Source organism: Cnephaeus nilssonii (genome assembly GCF_951640355.1).
Source record: "Cnephaeus nilssonii genome assembly, chromosome: 3".
In the NCBI taxonomy this organism is placed as follows: domain Eukaryota; kingdom Metazoa; phylum Chordata; class Mammalia; order Chiroptera; family Vespertilionidae; genus Cnephaeus; species Cnephaeus nilssonii.
This window is the reverse complement of record NC_137074.1, coordinates 44,655,771-44,677,397: the sequence shown is the minus strand read 5'-3', so window position 1 is coordinate 44,677,397 and position 21,627 is coordinate 44,655,771. Positions and strand designations below refer to the sequence as shown.

At 42.1% G+C, this 21,627-nt stretch overlaps 1 protein-coding gene across 3 annotated transcripts in view; it reads right to left on the bottom strand.

Annotated features, from left to right (window-relative positions):
- Nucleotides 1-21,627, bottom strand: part of ST6GAL1 (ST6 beta-galactoside alpha-2,6-sialyltransferase 1) — a 123,145-nt gene that overhangs the window by 13,956 nt on the left and 87,562 nt on the right. For 2 of the 3 annotated variants that reach the window (XM_079767402.1, XM_079767404.1), the window contains exons 3-5: nucleotides 20,609-20,742; nucleotides 15,311-15,968; nucleotides 6,716-6,813 (exon numbers count right to left, since the gene is read on the bottom strand). In XM_079767402.1, the coding sequence (XP_079623528.1) occupies nucleotides 6,716-6,813; nucleotides 15,311-15,917 (705 nt within the window). In that variant the 5' untranslated portion in view covers nucleotides 15,918-15,968; nucleotides 20,609-20,742. Of the gene's footprint in view, nucleotides 1-6,715; nucleotides 6,814-15,310; nucleotides 15,969-19,206; nucleotides 19,275-20,608; nucleotides 20,743-21,627 lie in introns of all 3 variants that reach the window. The other variant, XM_079767403.1, reaches the window with a different exon arrangement.

Here is a 21,627-nt window from a genome sequence, read left to right as displayed (position 1 = left end):
AGCAGCTCTCCCACTGAAGTTGCAGCCAGTCCCTATAGCCAATTGGCCTGGAGGTCAATTCCTCCCAGTGATACCAATAGCAATCAAGGCTCAACTACAACAAGACTGTGCACACAGCCCACAAAGGGTTGCACCAAGAGTGTCCACCTCAGATGATTAGAGAGGCTGAGCCACTGGGCCCTATAGGACATCTACCACACAAGGCCACTCTATCAACTCAAGGAGACTTAGTAGCTACCCAATACATAGAAACAAGCACAGGGAAGCAGCCAAAATGTGGAGACAAAGAAACATGTCACAAATAAAAGAAATGGAGGAAAGCAAACTATTGGATATAGAGTTCAAAACCACAGTTATAAGGTTACTCAAGAATCTTCTAGAAACCTCCAAGGGACTTAGTGATATCTTCAAGGATCTTAGTGAGAATGCCAAAAAATAGAAAAGGACCAGTCAGAAATTACTGACTAAAATAAAGAATAATATACAGGGATTCCACGGTACAGTAGAGGATCCCAAGAATCAATTCAATGATTTGAAATACGAGGAAGCAAAAAACACCCAACCAGAAGAGCAAAAAGAAAAAAAAATCCAAAAATAAGAAGATAGTGCAAGGAGCCTCTGGGACAACTTCAAGTGTACCAACATCCAAATTATGGGGGTGCCAGAAGAAGAGAGAGAGCAAGATATTGAAAACCTATTTGAAGAAATAATGACAGAAAACTTCCCCTGTCTGGTGAAAGAAATAGACTTACAAGCCCAGGAAGCACAGAGAGCCCCAAACAAAAGGAATCCAAAGAGGACAACACCAAGACACATCATAATTAAAATGCCAAGAGCAAAAGACAGAGAATATTAAAAGCAGCAAGAGAAAAACAGTTAGTTACCTACAAGGGAGTACCCATATGACTGTCAGCTGATTTCTCAACAGAAACTATGCAGGCCAGAAGGGAGTGGCAAGAAATATTCAAAATGATGAATAGCAAGAACCTACAACCAAGAATACTCTACCTAGCAAAGCTATCATTTAGAATTGAAGGTCAGATGAAGAGCTTCAGAGACAAGAAAAAGCTAAAGGAGTTCATTACCAACAAACCAGTATTATATGGAATGCTGAAGGGTATTCTTTAAGAAGAGGAAGAAGAAAAAAATGTAAAGATAAAAAATTATGAACAACAAAGTGACAACAAATAAATATCTATCAACAAGTGAATCTAAAAATCAAATGAATAAGAAATCTGATGAACAGAATAAACTGGTGAATGGAATAGAATCAGGGGCATGGAAATGGAACAGACTGACGATTCTCAGAGGGAAGGGCATGTGGGGGGGGGGGGGCGGATGCGGGAACAGATTAGACAAGATCTTATATGCATGTATGCAGTACCTATGGACATAGACAATAGGGTGGCAAGGGCCTGGGGTGGGGTGGGAACCAGGTGGTAGGGAGCTATGGGAGGAAAAAAGAGGGACATCTGTAATAATCTCAACAATAAAGATTAAAAACATTAAAAAAAAAAAAGGTAAGTGATAAGAAAACAAAGTGTGTGTTCTGGCTTCCAGATGTGCAAAATTTGCCAGAGTTGCAAATTGAGTCAGTGCTATAAGAAGACGAACAAAGAAGTGGTCAGGCTTTGAATCTTAAAGGAAGGCCTGACACGGTAAATTGGACCTGGACAAGAGGTGCTCTAACAGGGAGAAGGGCACCACAAATTGAAAGCCCCCACACACTCCAAATCAGAGGTGCCTGTAATTATACCCTGCATCACAGGAAGTCATCAAAAGCAACTATAAAGTATTAAAAGAAGCAAATGTTGGAAAGTACTTAATGGCCAAGCAAAAGAAATTGATAGAATAAGCTATGAAACTTATCCATAAAGAAATACTATTCAGCTATAATTAAGAATGAGAAAGAGTTCTATGAACTGATAGGATTTCCAGAATATATTGGGGGAAAACAGAATGTAAAGAATAGAGGCCACTATATTTTCTGTAAGAAACAAGAGGAATTTAAAAAATGTATAATATCAATTTGTCTTTACAAATAGAAACACAAAATAATAAATCAGAAAACAGTACAAAGTGGTGGTGGTACAGGGTGGAAGGAATTTGGGAGGAGGTCACCCTTCTCTGAGTATACCTTTTAGAATAGTTTTGAATTTTGGAAGCATGTTATATTCTGCATATATTAAAAAGACAGATGAAAAGAAAAATCTAAAACTGAAACAAAATGAATACAATTGAATTTCAAATGAATTCATTAATTTTGGAGAAGAGAAATAGAAGGACTAATCCAGGTAACTTAGGTACATATAATTTGGCCATGTTACCTCAGTCTTGGGTGGGATGAGAGGAGAACTCCAAACAAATCCTGAACTCTCTTTAGCAGGTATGTTTTATGTAGAGATGTGTGAAGCAATTTATAAAACATTTTAGATGTATTATAGATATGAGCAAATAAATAAATGTGCTGAGGTTGTTAGAAGCAGGATTCTCACTGTGAAAGGAGGGACTCTTAGACAGTGAAGTATTTAATAAGTAGTAACAGCTATTATTTCAAGAAAAGCCCCATTAAGTGATCTGTGAATGTCTGGTTAAAGTCCAGTCGGCACACACTATGGCTACACACAGGACCTAGGTCTTCTCTCCCCAACCTAGGGAAGCCACTGGGCCTTGTCCCATGGAGCCACTGGGCACAGCAGGGACTCAACTGAATCTCAAGAAACATTTTACACTTAAAGTCAGAATCTAATTTATTTAAATACACATGGTGAGCTATATATGGTTTTCCTGTTGACTCTCCTAATGATGCCTGGCACATGCACGCCTGAATAGATCTGCTGAAACTTCACAGCATGAGCCCATTCTCTATAAAAAGCTATTTACTCAATAAGAAAACCACCTTTTGTTTTCCGTTGCCCAGTCTCAGCCCAGGTGCACAAAAGGCTGCCCTGTGCCATGAGAGGGAGGTGGGAGCTGCTGTCAGGAGGAGCTCCCCACGTAGGGAGAGAATGAGCTGCTCCCAGGCAGCATTTACCAAAGCAACAGCTATTCCCCCAGTGACTTCTGGGTGCCAGCTGCCCTCTGTGTGCAGTGGTGGGACTCACTTTGCTCATTCATAGAAACAGACACAAAATAGCGGGAGGGCAACCAACCAGGACACAAGGTAGAGAAGGTAAACAATGAGGAAGGACAATGAAAGAAAGGTGTCAGCCACAGATCAGTATCACAAGAAGCACTGTCATGGAGCTGCCTGGGACAAAAGTGTTAAAGGAACAGCCAGAGGTGTAGGCCACCTATGGAAGGAGAGGAAGGAGGGTGGGTGTGCCTGAGGAGGACTGGAAAAGGCTTTCTTGAGTATGGTCACCTCCTCTCAGCCTTGGCAGAGGGAACACAACGATCTGCAGGTGTAGGGAAAGAATGCCATGCTCAGTGAAAGATGATGCATTGTCTAAAGCACAGCCCTGTCTTCATCAGAGTCTGACTCTCCGGAAGCTGTTTTACAACTCTGTAAACTTCAGTTAACCAGAGACATGCTCACTCAATCTTGCCCAGTAGTTTTGACTGACTGCCCCCCTCCTCCTTCCCACCTCACAGAAAAAAGTTTCATTCCTTTGAGCTATTTTGACTTTTCCTCTGAATTGGTTACATCTGCCTGGTTCTCTCATATGAATAAAATAGACTGCTTAACCTATTTTCATGTTTATATCTATACTAGAGGTCCGGTGCACGATTTCGTGCATGGGGGGTTGTCCTTCAGCCCAGCCTGCGCCCTCTCCAATCTGGGACCCCTCGAGGAATGTCCGACTGCCCGTTTAGGCTCGATTCCGGGCAGTCGGACATCCCTCTCACAATCCAGGACTGCTGGCTCCCACTGCTCGCCTGCCTGCCTTCCTGATTGCCCCTAACCGTTTCTGCCTGCCAGCCTGATCACCCTCTAACCACTCCCCTGCCAGCCTGATTGCTGCCTAACTGCTCACCTGCCAGCCTGTTTGCCCCTAACGGCCCTCCCCTGCGGGCCTGGTTACCCCTAACTGCCCTCCCCTGCAGGCCTTGCCCCCCCCCCAACTGTCCTCCTCTGCAGGCCTTGTGCCCCCCAACTGCTCTCCCCTGCAGTTCCCCCAACTGCCCTTTCCTGCAGGCCTGGTCCCCCTCAACTTCCCTCCTCTGCCAGCCTGGTCACCCCTAACTTCCCTCCCCTGCAGGCTTGATCGCCCCCAACTGCCCTCCCTTGCAGGCCTGGTCCCTCCCAACTGCCTTCTCCTGCTGGCCTGATCGCCCACAACTGCCCTCCCTTGCAAGCCTGGTCCCTCCCAACTGCCCTCCCCTGCTGGCCATCTTGTGATGTCCATCTTGTGTCCACATGGGGACAGGATCTTTGACCACATGGGGGAAGCCATCTTGTGTGTTGGAGTGATGGTCAATTTGCATATCACTCTTTTATTAGATAGGATAGAGGCCTGGTGCATGGGTGGGGACCAGCTGGTTTGCCCTGAAGGGTGTCCCAGATCAGGGTGGGGGTTCCCTTGGGGTGTGGGGCGGCCTGGGTGAGGGGCCTGTGGCGGTTTGCAGGCTGGCCACGCCCCACAGTGACCCAAGCAGAGGCCCTGGTATCTGGGATTTACTTATCTTCTATAATTAAAACTTTGTAGCCTTAAGCAGAGGCCAAGGGCTGCAGAAGTTTGGCTTCCTCCATCGCCGGGGGCAACTCTAGCCTCCTGTTCTCTCCAGCTCTGTGGCTGCCGCCATTTTTGTTGGGATTTATTTATCTTCTATCATTGAAACTTTGTAGCATTGAGTGGAGGCCTGGACCGGCAAGGGCAGGCAGAAAGCTTGGCTTCATCCGTCACCGGGGAAACCCAAGCCTCCCTCCCGCTCTCTCTGTGGCCACAGCCATCTTGGTTGGGTTAATTTGCATATTTGCTCCTGATTGGCTGGTGGGCGTGGCTTGTGGGTATGGCAGAGGTACGGTCAATTTGCATATTACTCTTTTATTAGATAGGATGAGAGTCATGATCTTATTTTTTTCTTTAAAATTATTCTTTTAGCAGAAGTCTTATCTCCCTTCTTCTGGATGGTCCCCAAGTGATCCCAAGCCTGGAGCTCATCTCTGCTGGGAGACAAGAGGCTCATTTGCCTGGGAGGTGGGAAGGCACAGTAATTTCCCAAAAGACACAGGCAAGCTTCACACCATTTTCGGAGCACTTGCTGCTGCGCACCAGCCTCTGAGTGAAATGCTCCATGTTTAGTAACCTCATTTGCTACTACAAAGACCCTGCATGGTAACATCTCTTTTTCTCCTTTTCAAATAGGGGAACTGAGGCTCAGAAAGATAAGGCAATTTACTGCAGTCTCTCACCTAGAATGTGCTGAAGGAGGAATTTGATCAAAGTATGTCTCTTACTTCCCAGGAAGCCTTACTTTGGCTTTAAATAAAGTTCCAGAATCTTTTTAGGATGGAAATTTAGTTTCTCACTGAACACTGTGGAGAAATGCCAAAGAAGCAGGCAGCCTCCCCAATCCGAGAGAATTTTCAGAGCTCCTCCACGCTCCCTCTCTTTATTGCTGCTGCCTACTAATCACATCACCCATGATCAAACAGGGCTTGATTTCTCTCTGAATTCATGCTCTCCAACTTCAGTGTAGCCAGCATGGCTGGGAAATTCTACTAGTTTACTCCTTCTTCCACTCTCCCCAAAGATAATCTCAAACTTTCTTGGCTTAAGCCTCCTCTGCTGAAACCTCTTTCCCCCTCAGTCTCCCTCCAACATGGCCTAACATCTTACTTTACAGAGAAAACAGAAGCCCTTTCATGCTTCCACTACAAGCTGCCTACCCATTCTTTTTCCTTCAGACTCCCTCCTGCTGGGGTTAATCCTGGGCTGGGCTTTGGATCAACCCCCTCTACCCCTTCACTTTCTTCTCTCCTCTTTTTAGTATAATCAGTTTCTCACTCTACTGAGTAGTTTCTCCTTATTGAGTTAATTTTTTTATTGTGGTAAAATATACATAAAATTTACAGTCACACTGTTGTATAACCAGCACCACCAGCCATCTCCAAAATGTTTTCATCTTTCCAAACTGAAACTGTGCCCATTAAACAATAATTCCTCCCTCCCCCCAAGCCCTGGAAACCATCATCCTACTTTCTATCTCTATGAATAGACTGCTCTAGGTACTTCATATAAGTGGTATCATACAATATGTGTCCTTTTGTGACTATCTTCCCATTGACTGTTAAACATATTCAATTCTCTCCAATATAAAAAATTAAAGTAACAAAATCTGGTCCTGGGTCCCTCAACTCTCCAGTGATTGCCCTTTTTCTCTGCCTCTCAGAGCCAAATGACCTTCCCTATGCTGTTGCCTCTCCTTAAAAAGTTCTGGAGTGTCTTCTCCTTCTCTTCCTCCTCACTTTTCCTGACTTCCTTGATTAGGGAAAATTTACCTCTTATGGACTCTGCTAGCATCTTGACACTCTCCTTTATGGTTCTCAATTACAACTTTAAATTTCTTTGTATGATTATTGGATTGTATCAGTTAGTAGATTAAAACAGGTCCAAATCAGTTTGCTCACCATTCTATCCTCCATACCCATCTCACACATAAATATTAGAGTAGCTAACATTTACTGACATATGTGCCAGATACTTCTTGCTTGGCACGGATTGTCTCATTTATTCATCAAAACAACTCGACCTGCATGAAGAAATTTTACCTGAGAGTTCATCAGGCGAATGGTGGTTTTCATGCCCACATCCTGTTGAAAGTTGGCTGTAGGTGCCCCATTAAACCTCAGGACTGCATCGTGATCATCTGTAAACCACAAGGAAATAAGAAGTGATGAGTACCAGCAATATGCAGAAAGAGAAAAGTTGTGGGGGAGAGAGGGCAGAAGGAAGGGGAGATGCAAGAGAATAATACTTCCCAATCTTTATCTCACTGTGGTACACAGGAGACATTATCATTTTCTTATGGTGCAATTGGGTAAAGTTCATAGACAGAGATGACCACCTGTCTGCCTGGACACTACAAGGACTAAAGAAGTCCACATCATGGCATTCCTGAAATCCATTCAATAATACCAGTATGTTTAGGCACAGGGGAAAAGTGAATGGGTACAGTGAAATCATTATGCTAGTTACCAAAGGAGCAAAACCAAATACTCTTTTGGCATTGCCACTTCTATCACTGTCAGACAAATGAAGACACTACCATAAGTTTGGTCTAACCTACTAGTACAAGTGCCCAGCAAATGGGAAATATTCACTATGGCATCCAAGACTACATCCTAAGTGTTCCATTTAGGAATCTGAAGCCCAGGAAAAGTCACAAACCTGGTGGTGGCAGAGAAGGGACAGAAGAACTAAATTAAATCCCATATTTTCTCTTTTTTTTCCCCTCACAAAAAGCTCTTTTTAAGAAACAATGTCCCAAATCTAGCCAAGATCAAACAGACCATCTTTAAAAAATTTACTCATTCCCTGGCTCTCATCTATGCAGCTGTTAAAGCAGAGTTTGCAAGACTTGAAAAAGTTGACTGACATTGACCAATTCCATGGGAGAGAGAACTAATGACTTTTAAAATTCATCCCAACCCTAAGCCTCTGTGATCCTATGAGAGTTCATTTTAACTGTTCTTGATCAAGCAAGTTTGGGTTCACCACTGAAATCTGCACAGATTTGGAGGTCAGCCCAGTCCTCCATGGTTCTATTTCTCTGCATGTGGGTTTATTTTGGGTGTTTATCTACAAAGGTGGCATCAGGAGGAAGGGAGTAAATGTGGACATGAAACTCAAAACAAGATGATCTGAAAGAATACCCACAGAATTAAGGGATGAAAGCCTCATCCTTTATTTCAATTCTAACATTCTTGCAAAACCTCAGGAATCTAGACCTCTCTTTCACAACAACCCTATCATCCATTCTTGGACAGAATCTTATCAGAAGCACTTGAAAGTTGCATGACAGGTACATAGTCCAAACTTTCTTTATCAGCTTACAGAGCAGGCACACTGAACTACAAACAGAACAGGAGATACATCTTTACACAACTCCAATTGCAATAAGTTTTGTCAAAATCAATCCCTGGTTTCACAGGTGACTAGTAGTAATGATACTAGAAATGCAGATCCATCAGAAATTTCACTTAGTCAACTTTCCTGTTTCACAGGTGATAAATGAGTAAGTTGAGGGTCCCACTAGGAAAGAATTACTCAATTGAGTACTAATTGAGTGTTGAATAAAAGGACTATTTACAAAGTTGTAGAGTTTAAGGAAATCAGCAAGGAATGGAGCAATACCCCAGGGTTGGCAACAGCAAGAAAACATTACTAACCCTACAGCTAATATGGCAAGAGAAGCAGTAGGCCACCTGTTGGGAACTGTGGACTTCAAAATATAGCTACTGTTAATGTCCTGCCAGCAAGAAAAGAATCAATACCCCAACCAATCTTTCCTTCTTCCTGTTGATTTCTAGACCCTGAAGGGGAAAGAGGAAAAGCAGGACCTAGAGACAGCGAGGGCTGTTTGAAAAGGGCTGAGGCTTTCAGTCAAGGGGAAGAAGCAGCCTGTGGTTACTCTACCACGAGAGACCCTAGGAGACAGATAGCCTGACCTCACTCACCTTCTTCTCAGTTTCATACCAGCACCTATATTGTCCAGCCCCAAATAAAAGTCAGAGTGTGAGGAAGCCCAGTTGACACAGTGCCAAATTTTAATTTCCCAGGCCACAGAGTCAGACACAAAGAGTAGAGTGGATTTAGAAGAGCAAAAGGAGTACAGAAGGCTGAGAATAGGTCCTTGGTGCTCACCATAACAAGGGAGAATTTGTGTTCCTTCAATAAATACATAGTCCTAGTGCTGAAGACAATGGCTGTGAGCAAGAAAGATAAAGTCCTTGCCTGCAGAGATCTCATGATCTACTGCAAGAAGAAAAACAGTAAAGAAGCACAACAACCAGTACTCAAGATAATTACCAATTGTAATTAATACTATGACACAAATAAACTGAGCTGTGTAACAGAAACCCTTTGAAATCTCCTTCAGATAGGGTGATGTTTCAGGGAATGCCTCTAGCTGAGACCCAAAGTCTGGCTGGGCCTGAGAAGGGCCCGGGGAAGTACATTTCAAACAGATGACACAGCAGTGTGAAGACCCAAAGAGAGCAAGGATTTGGCTGGTGACCATATTATGCACAGGACATAACTGCCTGGAAGATTTAACAGAATCAGATCATTAATAAATTCATAAATACATGAAAATTCACTGCCTTCAGGTATAGTAACTCCAAATAGCTGTAAGTTGTGGTAAAAGAAATTTTATTACAATTTGGACCAAACATTTTTTATATTTTCAAATTAGCTTAATGAATTTTATAACTACTAGAGGCCCAGTGCACAGATCCATGCACTGGTGGAGTCCCTTGGCCTGGTGTGCGCCCTCTCACAATCCAGGACCTCTTGGGGGATGTTGGAGGCCTGGTGCACAGATTTGGCCTGATCCCTGCAGGCCAGGCTGAGGGACCCCAACAGAGCAAGAATCTGTGCACCAGGACTCTAGTATGCATAAAAGATTTTTGGTTAATCTCTTCCCACCCTCCCCTTCCCTCTGAGACTCATCAGTCTGTTCCATGTTTCCATGCCTGTGCATTGAGCGTCTGCCCCATGACGGTCAGTGCACATCATAGCTACTGGTTGAACGGTCAAACGGTCGCTTAGGCTTTTATATATATAGAAAGATTTGTGGAAGACTGCATTCAGACTCTGGTTAGGGAAATTAGATATGTAGGTCACAGTGGCCAACTATGGCCCATCAGCCAAATATGACCAGACCTCTGTTTCTGTAAAATTTTACTGGAACCCAGTCAGGCTTATTCATTTACTATTGCCTATGGTTGCTTTTGCATTACTGTAACAGAGGCAAGTAGTTGTGAAGAATACTGTATGATTTCAAAACTAAAAATATTTTGTCTCTGGTCATGTACAGAAAACATTTTCTGAGCCTTGACATAAATAATCATGCTCTCTGAGCTACTCAGTGTAAGGGCTCACTCTGCCAAAGAACTCATCTGCCCAAATGCCATACCCCTCTGCCTTCCATGGCATGTTCCATTCCTGGTTTTCCTCCAGTTCTTCTCACTGGCCTTTGGGGTGTTTTTCAGGGTGGTAGGGGTGGGTGGGGGTTAGAGAATGGGAGGGGATGGCCTGGTCCTGTTCTTGCCCTGTCCTTTATATGTAAACTATTTTCTAGGTTTTCTCATCAGTCCTCTTTCCTGGACTACAACTATCACCTCAATACAAATGACCCCTAAATCTGACTCTTCTCAAAAGCATATATCCAATTGCATAGATGTCTACCTAGAGAAATCCACTTGAGACTCAGCACATCTGAGATAGAACCTGTCCTCACCAGAAACATGCTGCCCTATGATATGTTATAGCCAGCTCCCAGGCTGGAAACTCCAGCTCCTGTCTCTCAATCTAGCTTTTCTAGTTAGACACCAAGTTCTATATCTTCTATCTTATGATGCCTCTCAAATCAGACCTGCTTTTTCCACTACCACTACCACTGCTCAAACAGGCCTGACCCATCTCACCTGGATGTGGAAATAGTCTCTGATAAGGGAAAGATGATATAGCATTGCCCATAGAGAAGGGGACTCAGAGAAGGGAGAAATCTCTCTAAATGCACATTATCCCATCTGTCACTTGTTCAAAAACTTTCTAGGTCTCTCCATGACTTTAGAAATGAACATACACACATCCCAAAAAAAATTAAGAAAGAAAAAAATGAAAACCAAAGTCCTTATTATGACATTCAACATTCTCTAAGAGCTGAGCCCTGGCCATCATCCTGGCCTCATTCTTCAGTCCTCTATAGCCCATGAGAACCCCCATCCCAGCCAAACAGGATTATCTGTTATGCCGTAATACACTCTGTACTTTTTCCCCTGGAGTCTCTGCTTCTCTTGCTTTTGCCTCAACTTGAATGCTCTTTTTTTTTTTCCTCTAGGAGAGCAAGTAAGCAAGAACATCAAGGGATTTTTCTTAACCTGACAAGGGATGCATCATACCAATGTTTATTATAAAGCTACAGTCACTATGAGGCACAAGAGCAGAAGGACTAAGTATGAGGGCCTTTGAGTCAATGACTGGGTTTCAAGTCCCAGTCTGCTGCTAACCAATTGTATTACCTCTTTAGGCATCGACACTTTAGCTCATCAGTAAAATGGGAACAATAATCACACCTACCTCCCAGGATGGCTGGGAAGATGAAAAGAGCAAGCAAGGCATGTTAGATACACAGCAGGTGCACAATAAGCATCACTCTTATTGGTTGTAACATTAAAAAATATGCTATTGTTTGAAATTAAAATTCAAACAAATCTACAATACTTTACATGTATACCTATCAAAAGTGACTGAGCCCCCCCATTTGGCTGGTTTGTGGGACTTCTGGAGACACAGTACATTATTACAATCCCTCTGGTAAACAATTTTGCAATGGACAATATAAAGAGCCATAAAACTTATCTTACTTTGGTCTTCTAGTCTCATTCCTGAGGTTATTTCCCCTTGGGAGGGCAGGCGTAGTTACATGTTATCTACTCCAAAACCGTGTCAGCAGTACTATTTGTAAGAGCAAGTCATTTGAAACCATCTGATATGTTCATTAGTTAGGAACAAGCTAGGCAAATCCCAAGAATAGCGGAAAGGCTTTGGGCCTGGCATGCTGCCTGGTACTCACAGGCCTTCAACAAAAGGCCTTTCCTTTCCCTTTTCTCTTTATAGTCTATGTTCCTATTTAGTATTGTAGATAAATCCATGAATGAATAAAAAAAAAAATGAATGAACTCCTTAAAAAACTAAATGCCCAGAGGATATATCTTTTGAAGGCAGAACATTTAAAGACTACCATGCATTTTTTTTTATGTCTCAGGATCAAAGTGCTGGCATGTAATACATATTTAAAATTATAACTACAGGCTATAGAAACAGATTATTTTAATTAACATTAAATCACTCCAAACTTTTACGAGTGCATAAAAATAAATAGCACAGTTCCGATTCCTAAACATTATCAGACTCTGCCTTAAACTTCAACACAATCCCAGCCAGGCTGACATTGATGACTTGCCATGAAGAAAAGGATCAACTAACACCTGGAACGTTCTAAATATTACCATGATAGAGCAAAAATGGGGACGAAAGAAAGTGATTGAGTTCCATTATTGATGAACAAAAACCAATCACATGTAGTTTCTAGAGAATGCAGTCCAAAAGAAACCAAAAAAGCAAAAGTCGAGGTGGGGCTGGTTATTTTGGCAGCTTTTATTAGTAAGTGCTGCCTATTTGGGGAGGTACAAAATGTGATCTCATCACTTCTTTCTGCTCTAGAGAATCCAATGTGGGTCTACTTTTCTTCCTTTTGAGAACCTGTGCTTGGTTTCAGACCATTTTTCCTGGCAGTCATATGCAAGAAATAAAAAAGGAGACATATGACCTCACCTGCTCCAGTACCTTCCAGAGGCTGAAAGAGAGCAACACTTCCTGTGGTTGTTTTCTTTAGCCTGATTCATTTCACAATAATGGAAAACACATTCTCTCAAAATAAGGGTACTACGAAGTCTTGAATAAACCTGTAGCTCTGTATTTTATACATTTACAAGGATGGATAGACTTTCTATCTTTATTAAATATGAAGGATTTCAAGAAAAGCAAATTTATATATTCCAACCAGTTATTTTCATCTTTTTGGGGATTGCATACCCCTCTGAGAAGCAACTGAAAGCTATAGACTTTTTTCCTAGAAAATGCACAGATTGACTTACACACACACTATACATACCTTATCCACAGATATATTTGCAAGCATTTTAGGGATTCATAAACCCCCTGAAGGTAGTCCACAGTACTGGAATTTAAAATTCCTATCATTATTTGCAGATGACATAGAACTATATAAAGAGAAGCCTAAAGATTCTACTAAAAAACTATTGAAACTGATCAATGAATTCAGTAAAGTAGCAAGGTACAATATAAGTATTCATAAATCGATTGCATTTTTATACACCAATAATGAATTATCATAAAGCAATCCATAGATTCAATGGAATCCCTAACAAAATGTCAATGGTGCCCTAACCAGTTTGGCTCAGTGGATAAAGTGTCGGCCTGCAGACTGAAGGGTCCCAGGTTTGATTCTGGTCAAGGGCATGTACCTTGGTTGCTGGCACATCCCCAGTAGGGGGTGTGCGGGAGGCAGCTGATAGATGTTTCTCTCTCATTGATGTTTCTAACTCTCTATCCCTCTCCCTTCCTCTCTGTAAAAAATCAAATATATCTATATATTTAAATGCCAATGGTATTTTTCACAGAACTAGAACAAATAATTATAAAATTTATATGGAACCACAAAAGGCCTTGAATAGCTACAGCAATCTTGAGAAAGAAGAACAAGTATCACACTACCTGATATCAAACTACATTTTCAAGGCTATAGCAATCAAAATGTCATGATACTGGAATAAAAACAGACACATTGATCAACAGAATAGAATAGAGTGCCCAGAAATGAACCCATACCTATATGGTCAATTAATCTATGACAAAGGAAGCAAAAATATACAATGGGGTAAAGACAGTCTATTCAATAAATGGTGTTGGGAAAACTGGACAAATACATGCAAAAAATAAAACAAGGCCACCTTCTTATACCATATACAAGAGTAAACTCAAAATGAATTAAAGACCTAAATGTAAGACTTGAAACCTTAAAAATCCTAGAAGAAAACATGAACAGTAAACTCTCTGACTTTGCTCTTCAAATATTTTTTATATATCTCCTCAGGCAAGGGAAACAAAAGAAAACATAAGCAAATGGATCTACATGAAACTAAAAAATTTTTGCACAGTAAAGGAAACCATAAAAAAAATCACAGACACCTATTGATTGGAGGAAGATATTTGTAAATGATACATCCAATAAGGGTTTAATATCCAAAATATATAACACCAAAAACAAACAAACAAACAAACAAAACCAATCCAATTAGAAAATGGGCAGAGGACCTGAATAGACATTTCTCCAAAGAGAACATACAGATGATCAATAGATATATGAAAAGATGCTCAACATCAATAATCATCAGAGAAATACAAATTAAAACCAGGAGATATCATCTCACACCTGTCAGAATGTCAATCAATAAATCAACAAAGAGTAAGTGTTGACAAAGATGTGGAGAAAAGGGGACCCTTATGCACTGTTGGTGAGACTGCAAATTGGTGCAGCCACTATGAAAAACAGTATGGAGGGTCCTTATAAAATTAAAAATGACTCAGCAATTCTACTTCCGGGTATTTATACAAAGAAAATCAAAATACTAATGTGAAAAGGTATATGCACTGCTACATTCATTGCAGCATTACTTACAGTAGCCAAGATATGAAAGCAGATGATGGATAAAGAAGATATGGTACATATATACAATGGAATATTACTTGGTCATTAAAAAAATGAAATCTTAACATTTGTGACAATATGGATCAACCTAGAGGGTGTTATGCTAAGAGAAATAAGTCAGACAGAGGAAGACAGATACTATATGATTTTAGTTATATGTGAAATCTAAAGAACAAAATAAACAAAATAAACAAAACAGAAACAGACTCATAGATACAGAGAACAAACTGAGGGTTTCCAGATGAGATGGGATTAGGGAACTGGGTAAAAAAGATGAGGGTATTAAGAAGTAAAAATTGGTAGTTACAAAATAAACATGGGGATGTAAAGTACATCATAGGGAATATAGTCAATAAATGCTATAATAACTATGCATGGTGACAGGCAGGTACTATGAAAAATAATAATTCCTGCTCTAATTTATTCTTTTCAAACAGAAAAACTTAAAATTACTCAGGTAGTTAGAGCCAAAAGAGATCTACACATTTCAAAACCTGAAGGTGAAGTAGAGATCTGTCCTTCAATTATTTTTAAATGTCAATTATAACATTTTGCTTCTTTGTATCAGTAGAACTCTCTTTTCAAATAAAATTTTCAGAACACCAATATTTAAAACAGATAAAAATAAAGCTATTCTAATTGATAAAGATGTAGGCGACTGGATCCCCATCCTTTTAACTGCCCCTGAGGCACCTCTGGCTCACCGGTAATTAAAAAATACTGACCTGGGCCTGTTCTGCTAGTCCACGGAGACTTACCACAGTCTCCAGTCTTGTCTGTGCCCAGCTACTCCAAATGAGGTAACAATCTCATGTTCACATAACAATCTTAACACCAAAGAACCCACCTATTTCTTTGCCCAGTTGAGAGGACTTCAGAGATCCCGCTGATGAGACGACAGCACACCTGCCCCATGGCCCAGCCTTGGTCCTAATGTTCTCCTTGGGCAGGAAACCCTCCCATTCAGAAGTATTGAAGGGAAAATCTGTGGCCTCTACCATGGATACGTTCACTTGGTCCCGAAGGTGGCAGCGCAGGGCCTCTGCGCTGAGCTTGACGCCAGGCCCTGGTCCCTTGTAGGACACATTGTACTTGTTCATGTTCAGATAATTCCTCCAGATCTTCCGCAGCCTGGGGATAATGTTTTTGGAAGAGCTGTCTTTGTTCCACACCTGAAAGACGGTCTCTAGCTTGGTCTTGACTGGATTCCTAGGACTGCCAAGGGCCTGGCTGCCCCTGTGGGGGTCCTGGGTTTTGCTTGAAAGTGCAGGCTGGGAACCAGACCACATGGCAAGTTTTTCCAGACCCCTCATCATCTGGAATTCCTTGGTTTGCAATTTAAGGGAATCATCGTAACTCCCTTTCTTCTTCTCCTTCCACATACAGATGACTGCAAACAGGAGAAAGACCAGCACACAGCAGCTGAATTTTTTCTTCAAGTTGGTGTGAATCATAATGAAGGATACATTCAAGGGAGCCACTCTGTTCTGAGCAGGAAAACAAGCCTAAAAAAGTAAGACAAGGCCAAAAAAAAAAAAAATGATGTAAAGAAAATCTACAAGTATGACTGGCAAGAGGCAGGGTGACAGGCCGAGCAATGGATTTAGAGTAACAAAATTTGAATTCCACCAGGTCTGCAGCTGTCAAAAAAGAAAAAAAATCCCTCTCAGTTTGGTTTTCGAATGTAGAGAACAGTCCTCAGACACTCCCTTCCTGTTTGTGTTCTCTGTGATTTCTTTTTACATTCTGAATCTTAGTTTCCTCTTGTCTTGGTCTAGCTCCTCAACTGCACTCTGCACTTCCTGAGGTCAGGGATCCCATCTCAGGAATCATTAGGTTCCTAGGGCATTACACTACCTGTTAGATAAAGGCCTGCATGCTTGAAAAACTAGAAGAAAAGGAAGAGCAGGCTAACTGGTCTAAATCACAACAACCCAAATTCTCTAAAATCCTCAGGGGCTCAGAATCCTAAAATTACCAGAAAGAGATCTCTCGCCACAGACAGTGCCTTAGCTTTGTGATGCATCTAAGTGGTGTTGGACTCCTGAGTGAGAAGAAGAGCTAGGGTTAGCTTCACGATAGAACACTCAGTTTTATGGAGTGCCTTGTGAGAGTGCTATCAAGTGTTGGGAAGCTGGCTGACCTCATGGTAAAGGATAGGAAATCTTGGTAAGATAGCAGATAAGTGACCAATTCAGGAAATGAAGCACACAAAGATGAATTAAACACACAAGATGTTATTTTATTTAAAGTCACCATAAACCAGGGCCACTGTGATATACAACTCCAGCAAGGACGCTATATATATATATATATATATATATATATATATATATATATATATATATATATATATATATATATATATGACAGTCAAATATAAAGACATCCCCTGAGCTTGCAGAGGCCCTGACCATCACTAGCCACAGTATTCTCATCTCCATTTTATAGATTAGCCATCTGAGGCTCTGAGAGGTTAAGAGAGGTGCCTAGGATCACAAAGCTGAGTAAGATCCAAATCCAAGTGGACTTGATTCCATAATCCATGTCCTCTTTACTGCTTCCTGTACAGAATTGCTGAAAGTTCTGGGAAATTGATTTCACTAAGAAAATAGAGCCTGAATAGTCCCTTTTATATCTAGGTAAAGAACTACTTTGCTTACCCAGAATTTATTGTGTAACTGAATAGAAGATGAAAGCACTTTGACCTCAAACAGTGTCTGTATCTTTTGAAAAACATTAAACTCATTCCTAACTAAATGGGCTTATTTACTATAATGAGCGTAAGGAATCACCCCCAGGCTTTGGCTAACCCTCTACAGATCTACAATCCCTTCCCTACAAAGAGAGAGAATTCAAACTTGAAATCAAGAAATGATGGAGAGGGCTTGTCACATTATCAGAAAACTAAGAAACTCAATTTTCTCAAACCCCAACACAGCCAATCACATGACTTTGACAGCTGAAGAACCAGAGAAGGGAAAGTAGCATTTAAGAAGTGCCTGCAATCTCTCATTTAATTTTTATCATAACACGATGGGGTATATCAGTAGTACCCAATGTGGGGCACATGCCCCACAGGGGGCAATTTGATTTTTAAGGGGGGCAATTTGATAATGAGTTATTAACAGTGAATTTTTTTGCATTTCTTATGGTTCTAGGGGCCTCATATACAGTATATAAATATTATAGTGTGATATATTTATGCATTTCAGTTCTCTATTATGTTTTGAAACTTTGCTATTTTTTCATCACTTTATATTATTACTAGCGTTCCCGTTGCAGGAAAAATCCTGCAATAGGGTTTCCTGCTGCACTCTACCCTGCCCTGCCTGCTCTCCTCCCTTGTCCCCCCCCGCCCGCCTTCTCCGCCAGCCCGCCTGCTTTTCCCTTCTCTCCCGACCCCGCCTCCGCTCCTCCCTTCTCTCCCGGCCCGCCTTCTCCACCAGCCCTCCTGCTTTTCCCTTCTCCCCCGGCCCCGCCTCTGCTCCTCCCTTCTCCCCCAGCCCGCCTTCTCTGCCAGCCCGCCTGCTCCTCCCTTCTCCCCCAGCCCGCCTTCTCCGCCAGCCCGCCTGCTTTTCCCTTCTCCCCCGGCCCCGCCTCCGCTCCTCCCTTCTCCCCCGCCCCGCCTTCTCCGCCAGCCCGCTCTCCTTCCTTCTTCCCCGGCCCCGCCTCCGCTCCTCCCTTCTCCCCCGCCCCGCCTTCTCCGCCAGCCCGCTCTCCTTCCTTCTTCCCCGGCCCCGCCTCCGCTCCTCCCTTCTCCCCCAGCCCCGCCTGCTCAACTTCCTTCTCCCCCGGCCCCGCCTCCACTCCTCCCTTCTCCTCCCCCTGGCTTGCTTGCTTCTGCGCAGCTTTGCTCCCTTCTGCAGCTCTTGGCTTCTTTCTACGCTGTCTTGATAGGCAAATTAGCCGCCATCTTTGTTGGGGTAATTTGCATATCCATCCTGATTGGTTAGTGGGCGTGGCTTGGCTGGTGGGCGTGGCTTGGGCGTAGCGAAGGTGCGGTCAATTTGCATATTTGTCTATTATTAGATAGGATTTTTTAACAATTTCTTAATGATTTCTTCCTTAGTACTTCAATTGTCCTTTTGTTCTTTTATTTTTCTCTTTCATGGATGCCATGTTCTTTGGAAGCTTGTTTAGGCCAAGTTAATGGCCTTTTAGGCTTCCTCCAAGTGAATAGGGGTTCACATTTTCAATAATAGGAATTATATATCACAGGGAGGGGGCATCAGGATTTTAGAGATGCTTAGGTGGGACATGGCCAAAAAAAGGTTGGGTAGATATTAAATACCCCATTTGAGGAAATCAAGAAACTGAAGCTTAGCAGAGGGCTTTCCCAAAGTCAATAACTAATCAGTGTTAGACCGGGATTCCAACCCAGGTCTCTCTGATTCTAAACGTTTATTTGCACTAAAAGGACAGGCATCTATAATAATAAAAGTATAATATGCTAATTACACTGGACGACCTTCCAGACGAAGCTGGGGCTGCAAGAGAAGCCCGGGTTCCGGATGCCTGCTGGTGGCTGGAGGGAAGCCCAGGTCCCAGAGGGAAGCCGGTGCTGGCAGCTGGGGGAAGGAAGGCCTACTCTTGCACGAATTTTGTGCATTGGGCCTCAAGTTTGTGATAAAGGACAGTGAAAAGACAGTGTTGACCAAACAGGGTCACTAGCGAGACAACTCAATCTGCCAGACAATCACAGGAAACCACCCTTAGCATCAGCACCTCAGCAGTCATTACCTGTGTGCACAGTTTACCACTCAGGCAGCCCTTTCACAGTAGTTATACTTATGAGACCCAGGATAGCCCTGTGAGATAAGGAGGGAAATTTTTATTAGCACAGCTGAAGAAACTGAGATTTTTTTTTTAAATGTAAATTATTTTCAATGTGGCATGAGTGATTTGGAAATAGTGGAGTTGGGAATTAACTTTTCTGTGGATGAGTGAAATGAAACACAAGGTAGGGAGGCAGGCCCTGATTCACTGTATGGAGAGTGGAGACTCAGAAAGGGCTCGTGTTCAGCTTCCTGCCAGCACCTACTCTCCAAAGTTGAGTTTCCCGAGAAAGAGGCATTCAGCCACATAGCCAGGCACAACACAGACCTGCAACTTTAAGACAGCCTCAGCCTTTAGGTACAACACAGACCTGCAACTTTAAGACAGCCTCAGCCTTTAGGATCTGTGCCCTATCATGGCCTCAAGAAATTCATCTGACACCTCCCAGCCCTCTTAAACAGCACCCTCTGTTGAGACCCCAAGTCCACCAGCGGCTGAAGCTTCTCGACATAGACACTTCGAGTTTCAAGACCTTCTCATCTCTCAAGCTGTTCTAAAGAGATAGGGACTGAAGAAGTTTAATCTAAGCAGCCCAAAGTAAAGGAAGAATGTAGGAAATGTTTTCTCCCCAAACTATTTGGGAAAATACACCGAAGTCTGAATTTCCCAATCTATTAATCTCCCAGGCCTTTACACTGCTGCACTCTCTCCCCTACTCCATTTGTCTGGCCATCAGACAGCATGACCTTTCCGCTGCTGACCTCCTGTGGAGCCCACCTCCCTTTTGGCACCTTTCTTGCTCTGTCCTCTGGCATCCAGTGCTAGCTTTTCACACTGATCTCTGCCAGAGGGAAACTCCTCCTGGATCATTTCTGAAACCCAGTACCCAGCACAGTGTCTAGAAAAAAGGGGCACTCAAAAGGATTATTGAACAGATGGGACTGTATCAATGAATCCTTACAACTCCCATCAGACTTCTAGAAGAATACAATGACACTCATGTTATCACCTACAGAGAACAAGTCAACACTGAACCAACAGAAAGAAAATCCCAGCCAAACTGAGGTTCCGCCGCCTGCCCGGCTATCTATCACTGCACACGTGGCATCAAATGCAGGATTGGGCACACAAGTAGATTTACAGAATAACTTCAAATCTTGTGTTTATAGAGTATAGACAGAGGCAAACCACCTATCCTCACCCCTCACTGAATCAACCAAAAACAAACACATGAAGGAAACAGCAAAGCTGTAGCTGAACATTGAGACCCTGTGACCCTTATCAGTACACTCTACCACACCATTTTTTATTCAGGGATGTTCCCTTTTGCTGCCTTCTGGAGCCCACACCTCTGGGTGTTTCTTACCTGCTCTGGGTAATCCCTGGGGGCTGCAGGAGATCCGGGTCCTCAGGATCTAGCACTATTCTTCATGGGAGGGATATGTGCTTTATTAGGTCTGGAGGCCAAGGCTCATTTTTCTCAGAATGATGAACAAACATCTGCAAATACAAAAAAAAAGGGGGGGGGGGGGCGGTTCGAGCTGTTTTCCAACAAGGGCAGGGTTAAAAATTAACAAGATAGCAGGCACTTCTGCTAGTCTCCATTGGAGGCCCTGGTCCAGGCTATGGCTCAATCCAGGAAGCCCTGAGGACTCAGAAAAAAAGAGAGACAAGAGCCTATTACAGGTGCAGTGCCCTGGGTCTATGAACAGCACAGACAGCCTAGGAATAGACTGATATTAGATAAGAACATGCTAGAAAAGTAAAGCAGACACCACAGATAAATCTGAGAACAGATTGTTTAGTCATTGGTTTAGGGATATATAAATAGCAATTTGGGGGAGAGAGAATTTAGTTCATCTCAAAATAAACTCTAGACAGACTTTTAAAAATTGTTTATTATCAAAGAATATTTAGTGAAATGTGAAAGTTTAATTATGTAATGTTAACATAAAAAATAGGTCATAAGCAGTAGATCATATACTACCCAAATAGAGAAAAATACAATTTTTAAAATGTGCATGTGAGAAAGAAAAAGGACAAAAAAACAACAAAAACTAAACAAACAAAAAAAAACCTGGATGGTAGAATAATGTGGTTTCATTTTTTACACATTTTTTGTATATTTCAAATTTCTAAAGTGTAAATGCATTACTCTTAGAGTGGGGAAAATGTTATAAAAATATAATTTTTAAATGCTAAAAACAATTTTATATTTGTCAGCTCTTTCTTCTTTCTGGTGGAATCTAAAAAAATAACAAGGAAAAGTCTAATAGAGTCAGTTGCATGAAAATCCCAACTTCTATGCAATGAGAAATACTGTAATAAAAAGGAAAACAAGAGTCAAGGTATGCACAGGGTTAATACAGTAAAACCCTCTCAAAC